The sequence below is a fragment of the Mastomys coucha genome, unplaced genomic scaffold, assembly GCF_008632895.1.
Source record: "Mastomys coucha isolate ucsf_1 unplaced genomic scaffold, UCSF_Mcou_1 pScaffold1, whole genome shotgun sequence".
Lineage (NCBI taxonomy): Eukaryota > Metazoa > Chordata > Mammalia > Rodentia > Muridae > Mastomys > Mastomys coucha.
The window spans coordinates 50,569,776-50,580,172 of NW_022196891.1; the positions used below are offsets into that span (position 1 = coordinate 50,569,776).

At 44.0% G+C, this 10,397-nt stretch overlaps 1 protein-coding gene across 2 annotated transcripts in view; it reads right to left on the reverse strand.

The window, feature by feature from the left end:
* The window catches only part of Dhx9 (DExH-box helicase 9), a 35,210-nt gene extending 29,303 nt beyond the window's left edge, over positions 1 to 5,907 (reverse strand). For both annotated transcript variants that reach the window (XM_031384884.1, XM_031384882.1), the window contains exons 1-3: positions 5,742 to 5,907; positions 3,186 to 3,318; positions 2,203 to 2,343 (exon numbers count right to left, since the gene is read on the reverse strand). In XM_031384884.1, coding sequence (XP_031240744.1) covers positions 2,203 to 2,343; positions 3,186 to 3,296 — 252 coding nt within the window. In that variant the 5' untranslated portion in view covers positions 3,297 to 3,318; positions 5,742 to 5,907. The remainder of the gene's footprint in view (positions 1 to 2,202; positions 2,344 to 3,185; positions 3,319 to 5,741) is intronic.
* Between the last annotated feature and the right edge of the window lie 4,490 nt (positions 5,908 to 10,397).

Consider the following 10,397-nt stretch of genomic DNA (forward strand, 5'->3'; position numbering starts at 1 on the left):
CGCCTGCCTCTGCCTCCCGAGTGCTGGGATTAAAGGCGTGCGCCACCACCGCCCGGCCAGAACACACATCTTTAACCCCAGCACTTTGGAGACAATAGCAGATGGATCTTGGTTGAGTTCAAGGCAAGTCTGATGTAAACCAGGCTAGACAAGACTATATACTAAGTCCCTGTCTCAAATGACAAAAATACCCTAACTATATAACAGTATTGAAGGGCCAATGAAATGACTTGGTAAAGGGCACTTGCTAATAAGTCTAATGATCTGTTTGTTCCCTGGACCTTACCTAAGGAAGAAAAAAATTGATCCCTTTAGTTTGTCTAATCTAAGCACATATACATAATAAAATAAATGTAAGAAATATTTTAAAATTTTACAGGGGTTGTTATAGTCGTATTAAAACAATCATGGTATCAAAATCAAAAGTAGCAAAGTGTGGCAGCATATGTCTTGAATTTCTGTACTTCATGTCTTGTAAATTCAAGATCAGCCTGGTTCAGAATTCCAAAACTGAAAAGGAATACTCAGGGCTTCCTAGAGACCGTCACAAAAAACAAAAAGGATAATCCACCACATGACTTCTCTTACATCAACAATTTTTTATTCCTTTTTCAGTTTTTTCTTCTGTAGACCAAGCTGGCTTCAGATCTGCCTATCCCTGCCTCCCTAGTGCTGGGATTAAATTGAAGGCATAAGCCACTACTAACCAGCCCAACAGAATTTTTGACACCTAATATTATATGATACACAGTGAACAATCCATTTAACTCATTTATATATATATATATATTTATATAAATATAAATATATAAATATATATATTTCATTAAAGCATTGTTTGGGGCCGACGTGATGGCGCACGCCTTTAATCCCAGCAGCCACGGCTACGCAGAGAAACCCTGTCTCAAAAACAACAACAACAAAAAAAAACCAAAAAAAAAAAAAAAACCAAAAGGCATTGTTTGGGGAACTAGTTACCATGCCACACACCTGGATTTTAAGTATTTGGGTATCTAAGACCTATTATGAGTTTTCAAATGCTTCTAATTTAAAATGTAAAACAAATCTTTAAAAAAAAAAAAAAAAAAGTAGCCGGGCAGTGGTACCGCACACCTTTAATCCCAGACTTGGAAGGCAGAGGCAGGCGGATTTCTGAGTTCGAGGCCAACCTGGTCTACAGAGTGAGCTCCAGGACAGCCAGAGCTATAACAGAGAGACCCTGTCTTGAAAACCAACCAACCAACAACAACAACAAAAAAAGAACTAGTTCCAGTACAACCAGAGCTAAAGAAAACCCTGTCTAGACAAAAAAGGAAAACAAAAAACCTTCAGTCTTCATAAATAATTTTAGGCAGCCTAGAATACATAAATATATATCTTTAATCCCTTTATAAGGGGTAAGGGAAATACCCAGTCTTACAATTAAATTTCAGTAACTGCCATCTAAAAATAGTGGCTTTTCGAGTCCAAGGCTAGGGTGTTCTAGGGAACAGACAATACAAGGTTGAAGCCTTCTCTCACCTCTTCCAAGAATAAGAAATGGGAGGTTGGCAGGGTGTAGTAGCATCTGCCTTTAATCCCAGGCTTGGAAGACAAAGCAAGTGGATCTGAGATCAAGGCTAACCAACCTATTGTACTTAGTGAGTCCAAGGACAGCCAGAACTACATAGTGAGACCCTGTCAGGGAGGGAGGGAGGAAGGGAGGGGAAAAAAACTGAGGTTAGCACCTGGACTAGTACTATTACCTATTGTTATGAACACTCATGAGAAACAAGAGCTCAACTTACAATGGTGCTATTTCCCAATGAAACACATAACCTGGAAATATATATTTATGAGACAAAAATTAATTTCCTGTACTTATGCCTTCTGAGCACCATAGCTTAGTAACACAATATACTTTAAATGCCGGCTGTTCATACTCTTTTTTGGGGCATGTCTGAATAGCTGTGTTTTTAAGTGCTTATTGGTAGCCTGAGGAAACAACAAATTTACACTCAAGGTATGGTTTCTATCAAGTATGTCAGTTCTGCACCATTTCAGGTATGAAAAAAATCTCAACTGTTTCTAAAACTCACTGCATTTTTGTAGAGTCACTATATTCTTTCATATAATGCCCGTGCACACAGTATACTTGTGCAGTATATCTGTTAACAGGTGAGAGCAAACGAAAATCTCAAATTCTTGATCATAAATACTTACCCCAACAGCTGGAACTTCTTCACTCTTTACTTCATTTATTCGAACCAAATAGTTAACAAAGTCTCTGGCAGCATTGCTCTGTGCATCTTTTTTATTGGTGGAATTGCCCATACCAGCATAATTAAACCCTTCTACTCGAACCTTTAAGATCAAGGGAAAAAAAGTTGAATTAATACTGGGTAATTCTAGGATTTAAAAAAATAAATCATTAAATGGCCAATTAAAGATAAAATACAACTGTTTTAGACATACTCTCTGTATAAGTAAATACACTTTTAACATACCCAAGCAATACAAGGATTATTTAACTAAAACTATGGAATTGTTCATTGTATGCTGGTTCAACAATATCAATTTAAATGGCTCAGGTTTCCACACTTTTTCCATTTTTTTGGATTGGGTATCTAAATTCTGTGGACAGTACTTGCCTATCAAATGGCTGGCCTTCCCAAGTTCAATTTCCACCACCATTGAATCATGGGGTTTAGAGGGATACAGGAGAGCAAGAGCCCTTTGCCTCCAACCTGATGGAGTTGAATCCCTTAGACTGGTACAGCAAGAGAAACTAACTCCCACAAACTGTCCTGACTCTCACATGTTTCTGTGCACACACAACCATGCAATTTAATAATAACTTTATAATAACCAAGGGGAAACTCTACCTTTCTTTTAAATACTTGCTTCTCTAAACAGAGAAACCAGGAGTGGTGGTACATGCAAAGTGAGACTTTAATCATCCCTACACCCACAAAATGTAAAATTACAAGCATTTATCTTCTGACTTATTAGCACCAAGGATGTTTTGGAAGCATTAGAATAATTTTCCTAGCCAAGTATTGTAAAATAATGCTTCTTTGAAATAATAAACCAGCCAAATCAAAATAAATTCTTCCACAACCTCCAACAGTTCAGCCTTTCTAAATGAAACATTGCTTTAACCGCAGACGAACTTCACAAAGTATATAAACTGTACTCTTTAATACCTCACACATGAACTTCTGTCTGTTTTTGTTTCCTACTGCTCTGATTTCATAGGCTGGAGTCATCTTCCTTTTGCCACACCAGGCATACAGAAAATTTTTAATGTCACCCATGATTCAGGTGTCTTCTTCACACCTAAAAAAGCAAGTTAAAAACATTATGACAGTCAAGCCTCATACATTCTATCACACTGCTATTGAACTTACTTATAAAGAATTTTTAATATGATTGAAATCTATGGCATGTAGTAAAAAAGATATAAGCTGTATAACTTGAACCATACACATACCCTACAATGGTTATCGTTATGGACTGATTAACTTCAAATATTTTATGCAGTATCCTACATTCTACAATGAGTATCTTACATGCTTTAAAGTTATCCTTCCCAGCAATGAGAACCATGTCACATTCTATTACTTTCTCTCTTTTTCTCTGTGTTGTCCTGGAACTCACTCTGTAGACCAGGCTGGCCTCGAACTCAGAAATCCACCTGCCTCTGCCTCTGAAGCCCTGGGATTAAAGGCGAGCACTAGAACTGCCCAGCTACTTTCTTAAGTAAAGATAAGATGGCTCAGTGGTTAGGATCGCTTGCTGATCTTGAAGACACAGATTCAGCCACTTGAGACTGGCTCCAGTACTAAGGGTTCAGACCTCTAAAGGCACCTGGCACCCAAGTGGTACACAAACATGTAGAACCCCAATATGCATAAAAAAGGCATTTTTTTTTTAAAAGAAAGTGTAAGTAAAAAGTCCCATGTGACTGATTCATGGTGTAGTCAAACTCAAATTCACTATATCAAGAAATACCATCCCTCCCCACCCCAAACAGGCAGACACAACCCTGGTAGGGTGGGACTTACTGGGTGGGTCTTTAACCTTAGCACCCAGTAAGCTTCAGCTTCAGCTGGAAGATGGCTATGAACAAACGCTTTCTCCACAAACTTAAAAACTACAGAAATGGTCAACAATTTGCATATAATCAATCTAAAATCTAAATAAAGCCTTTGTTTTGACTTATAACCTAGACTGACTTCAGCTTCCAAAAACCAGGGAGGCCAGCAGTTCTTTAAGGCCACTAGATTTACATAACCAGTTCTAGAGCACCTATGGTTTACATAGTGGGGTTGGGCAGTGGTGGGCACGCCTTTGTTTGGACCACTTGGGAGGCAGAGGCAGGTGGATTTCTGAGTTCGAGGTCAGCCTGGTCTAGAGTGAGTTCCAGGACAGCCAGAGCTACAGAGAGAAACCCTGTCTCGAAAAACCAACCAACCAAACAAACAAACCAAACCAAACCAAACCAAAAAGACTATGAATGGCCCCGGGAAAAATAATACCCACAATTTTGGTGATGGAGATATGGTGGTTCACAACCATCTGTAATGGAATCTGGTGCCCTCTTCTGGTGTGTCTGAAGACAGCTACAGTGTAATTATTTGTGGGTATGTATAATTAATATAATTAAATCCTTTAAAAAACACCCACGATTTCTTGTACAGGATCTAGAAAACTAAGAATGTAACCCGTCGAGAGTATATATGGATGTCAAATTATACATCATGGTACCTTCATCTCACATCTGCCCTGCTGCTTTGGCTCCAGAAATGTCTCCACAATTACAGCAACTCTATCCCTTGCACCACTAACTGGTATATATTTCAAAATAATTCGATTTTGTTTGTTTTTCGAGACACTGTTTCTCTGTGTAGTAGTAGCCCGGGGCTGCCCTGGAACTCAAGCGATCCAACTATACCTTCCAGGACCAACCCCAGTGCTGGTTCAATGAAAGGCGCGAGCCACGGCTCCCAGCTCCGAATTTTGTTGTTTTCATTCTTGCCACCCTGAAACAAATTCATCTCTTTCCTCACTCTCCGGTCACGTGGGCGGCCCTCTTTTCCTCCCAGTCAGTCTGGCCTTAGGTGTGAGAGATCAGTCATCTCTCTCTCACTGCATTGCATTTCTGGAGAGAATACACTGTGCACCTCTAAAAGCCACACTCAGGCTCGAGTACCCCCTCAGACTCCGAGGCGCCGTCTCTGGCGACCGTTATCTCAAGCAGGGCGATCCGGCGGCGCAGTGTAATTCCGCCACCACTTACTAAATCATGCATGCATTTTCCTACCACCTGCTCCTCACTCCGCCCCACCCATCGACCCCCTGTAACCAGGGCTGGGTAGCCAACTGCAGCGAAGCCTCCTACCCCGAAAGCGGGCACCCCCGCGGGGCCTGGGTGTCCCGGATGAGAACCGAGGAACACCCCCCCACACCCGCCGTCGAACCGCTACAGCTACAGACGACTGATATAAAGACACCCGCCGCCTGACAAGGCCGAGGGAGGACGAGGCCTCCGAGAGTGCTCAACCCTGGGAGGAAACCCACGGCCTAGGGCCGAGCGAGACCGCCCAAGCCGGCGAGCCCACGGCCCGGATCCGGGTACCTACCGCGCCGCCCCTCCCCCACCCGCCCGCGTCGCACAACAAAGCCAAGACGGAGACGCCAAGGCCGGCGTCGGCCCGCGGCAACGAGCCCGCGCAGGGACCGCAGGGCTCCTTCCTTACCCTCCTCCGCTTCTCCGTGCCCGAGAGCACAACTTTCCTTAGACGAGTCCGCAGCGCCAACCTTCCACGAAAACGGTGAAAGAACACACCTCACCCCGCATGGAAGCAGCGGCGAAATGGCTCCGACCGCGACCAAGGGGGCGGAGTCGGCGTCTTACGCCTGCGCACTAGGCCAACTCCCGAGCCCGCACGCCCGGAGAGGGCGGGGCTACGCCCACTTTCGGGCGCCAAACCTGAGGTCGCGCGAGAGCCGCTGGCCTGGGCCTAGAATTTCCTGTTAGTCGCTAAACGGCTGGGTGTCTGGAAATTAGAATTTCCTGTCAGTCGCTAAACGGCTGGGTGTCTGGAAATTAGAATTTCCTGTCAGTCGCTAAACGGCTGGGTGTCAGGAAATTCCATCTCCTCTCCTCGCATTTGTTCTTTGTAGAGGAGGCTAACCCCCAACGTAACTCCGTCCCCTCGCCTCAGAAGGCAAAACTTTAAAGATGTGCCACCACAGATCTCCTTTTTGATGGTTTATTTTACATAAGGGCTGTGTTGCGGGATGAATCCTTTTTCTTTTTTTTTTTTCTTTTTGTATTTTCGAGACAGGGTTTCTCTGCAGCCCTGGCTGTCCTGGAACTCACTCTATAGACCAGGCTGGCCTTGAACTCAGAAATTCGCCTGCCTCTGCCTCCCAAGTGCTGGGATTAAAGGCGTGCGCTACCACGTGGCTCGGCTAGAGTAGCCATTTTAAAATATGCCAAAGCGATGTATTTCCGGGTGCCGTGAGTATGTTAAAAATACAAGGTCTGGCTGGGTGGTGGTGGCACACGCCTTTAATCCTAGCACTTGGGAGGCAGAGGCAGGTGGATTTCTGAGTGGATTTCTGAGTTCGAGGACAGCCTGGTCTACAGATTGAGTTCCAGGACAGCCAGGGATGCACAGAGAAACCCTGTCTCGAAAACAAACAAACAAAAAAAAAAAACCCGAAAAAAACCTTAGAGGTTAAAGCGCTTGTTGCTCAACCATCCCTAACATCAGTTCCAGGGGATCCAACAAGACACAAACCTGGTGCACTTACATACAGGCAACAAAACATTCATAAAGTAAAAGAAATCTAAAAGAGAACCCTGGCTTAGTGCCAGGGGTGGTGGTATGTGCTGTTAATCCCATTGTAGTGAAACCCATTACCCACTAAAAAGAAAACCCTGGCTCAAGATGTGTCTCTTGGTGGGGGCTTGGGGAGGAGCTCTTTTTTCCACCAAGACAGGGTTTCTTTGTGTAGCCCAGGCTGTCCTGGGACTCACAGAGATCTGTCTGCTTCTGACCCATCCCTCACCCCTAGAGCTGGTATTAAAGGCTTACTCCCAATTATCTCAATTGATATTGAATTGGAGTCTGAATTGAATTGGAGTCTTTTTCTTTAGCTCCAAGTGTGATGGCTCCTTTGTGCTTAATACTTGTTTGTTTTTATTTTTGGGGGGAGCATTGTATTTTTGAGGTGCTGAGTAACCCAAGGTTACCCTACTACTAAGCTACACCTCAAACCCGACATCTCCAACCTGTTTGTCTGTTTTTTGCTATCTTGTGCTAAACTAGCATGCTCCAAGCCCTGATTTGATCTCCACCCATGCAAACAGAATTATTGAGACTTCCAAAGGAAAAAAACGTGTTTAAAACTTCCCAGGCCAGAGGGGAGTGCAGCTCTCTGCTGGTATGCTTGCCTAGTGTGCAGAGACAAGGGATTCAAACCAGCACAGAACACAGAGGCAGAACAGTGCAAGTTTCACTTCTGCTCAGTTTTACCAACCCTTCCTCTATTTTAAGGACCTGTCTCCTTAATGTGGTGTTCTAAATTCTAAAGGGCCCCAGTGGGGTGGTTTCTTCCTCTCTGCTCATGTGACTTTGTCTGAGGATAAAAATGCAGATCTTGACCCTGAGTGATCCAGCTTCCAAACTTATCAAGGCCAGAAGAGAGAAATACTTGGCCCACTGAGAGGATTTCCTACCCATTGTCTCACTGTGACCTTTCCCTGACCTTCCCCCCCCACCCCCCGCCCCTTGGACTTACCCCAAGAAAGAGATTTGAGACCAAAAAAAAAAAAAAAAAAAATCCCTACAGACTGCCTGGAACAAATCTTTTTCTACCCCTAATCTAATTTCTGTCTCTTGAAATATTTGGTAGAAAAGAGAGGGATATGAACCCTTGATTCCAGTCAGAGAACTGGAAAAAAAAAAAAAGCTGGAGTCTGTTGCTCAGTGGACAGAGTGCTTGCTTGGAGTCCCCGACACCCTGAGTTGCAACTCTAATATCATAAGAAGCTGGGCATGGCACCTCAGGTCTGTAATCTCTGCATCCAGGATACAGAGCGAAGGGGATCAGGATCCAAGGTCATCATCTTCCATGAGCAAGTTTGAGGCCATCCTCTTAACAGGGTGCCAGACCTTGGAAGCAACTGATGAAGCATGATGGAGGGTACCTACCATTCAGGCTGTAAAACTCAGCATGTAGACAGCACCACCGCCTACCAAAACTACATCTCCATCCATCAGAGTCCACGGTAATGGAAAGGTTACTAAATGTAAGAACTTCTTCTGTGGTTCCGCCTCTGGGGAACTGCTCTCTTAACTAAAACCTATCAACCAAGGATTTGATTTTTGTGTTTGGGATCCCAAACACCACAGTAGTTGCCACCCAGCTAATAAAGACTTTCTATTGGCATAAACCCATGCCAGAGCAGTCTTCTCTGCTGACCCCTCAACAATCCTAAGACACTTAAGACCCTCCCAAAAACAAAACAAACCCAGAAAATTAAGAAAGGTGAGGTTTCTAAGTGAGTAAAAGGTCTTTGCACAGGGCAGTGGTGGCGCACACCTTTAATCCCAGCACTTGGGAGGCAGAGGCAGGCAGATTTCTGAGTTCGAGGCCAGCCTGGTCTACAGAGTGAGTTCCAGGACAGCCAGGGCTATACAGAGAAACCCTGTCTCGAAAAACTTAAAAAAACAAAAACAAAAACAGTCTTTGCTAAGGAGCCTGGGGACCTGAGTTTGACTGAGGGAGCCACATGGTGAAATAAATCTAATCCCTCAAGTTGTCCTCTGACCTCCACACATGCACACACCACATTCACATACATGTATTAAATGTAAATATGTAATTAAAAGCTATGAAATATTAAGGTAGATACAACATTTTAAAGATAATGAGACTAGAGTTGTAGCTCACTGGTAAGGAATGGGCTTTAATTAGCATGTCTATTGCCCTGACTTTAACCTCCAGCACATCCATACTGTTCAAAAAGCCAAGCCCAGTATCGTAAGCCTATAATCCCAGTGATCTGGGAGACCGTAGCAGGAGGACCACAAGTCAAGGTCTGCTTGGGCTACAGAATGAATGTGCTTAAAGCCAACCAGGGCAACTGAGACTCCATCTCAAAATAAAATTGTGGGGTGGGGTGGGGAGGTTGAGAGCCCAGTGGGAGAGCAATTGGTTAGTACGTATGAAGCTCTGTGTTCAATCTTCCATATTTAAAAAACAGATAAGAGAGAGAAAGAGAGAGAGAGAGAGAGAGAGAGAGAGAGAGAGAGAGAGAGAGAGAGAGAGAGAACCTGGACTGAGTAGTGTTGTTAGGCTATAGGTCTTCTAGCTGCTCTTCCCTGCCCGCCCCCACCCCCACCTCCACACCTGGCAAATTCTCCTATTTTCTCTCCATCTCTTCCCTTATCCTCTTGTGCTGCAAACTTGAGGCTCTTGCAAATTTCTCTCACTCCCCCTTGCAGTTACCTGCAAGAGCTGCTCAGCTCTCCCACTGATAGCAAGGCCTGAGACACTGTAAATTGGCCTTCCTCCATTCAGGCTCATGTAGGCTAGGTCACAAGTAACTTTTTCTCCCCCACCCCACCCCTTCAGAAAACCTCTGAGAACCCTTTGTCCTTGAGGTTTGAAGATTCTCCTTCCTTTCACAGCCCTCTATTGTTACCTATAGTTTTCATGCTCTCTCCTAATGCTCTCCCATGTCAAATCTCAGCTTAGTTCTGCTACAAGCCTCAGGCTGCCAATGCTGAAAACAGAGAATGTGGAGTGAGCACAAAGATTGTGTATGTGTGTGTGTGTGTGTGTGTGTGTGTTGTAAAATATAATTTTGAGCCAGGGATTTATCATGTAGTTCTAGTTATCCTGGACCTTACCATGTAGACTCAAATTCATAGAGATCCTCCTGTCTCTGTGTCCTCAGTGCTGGGATTAAAGGCATGTGCTACTACCCCTGGCCTCAAAGCGAATTTCATGTCTTTCTATGAACCTGCAGTAATTTCTAAAAGAGATGTAGCTCAATTGATAATGTAAGCCTAGCATAATGGCACATGTCAATAATCCCAGCCCTCAGGAAGCAGAAGATCAGAAGTTTGAGGTTATTCTTTGGGTTGGTGGGAGCCCCGGCTTCTTCATACATTTCAAAAAGGAGTTGGCCTGATAGTCATGAAGTCAAACAGAGAGAAGAAACAAATGGCTATAGAGGGAACTATGTTAGCCCCAAATAATTTGCTCCCACTCTCCACAATGTTAGAACTTCTAAGTAGGCGATTAGTTCTGTAGACTGTTTAACATAGGTGCAGCTTTTCTCTGGGGACTTCAGTTTACAGTGCCCATGGAGCTGGCACATAAAGCTATGCTCA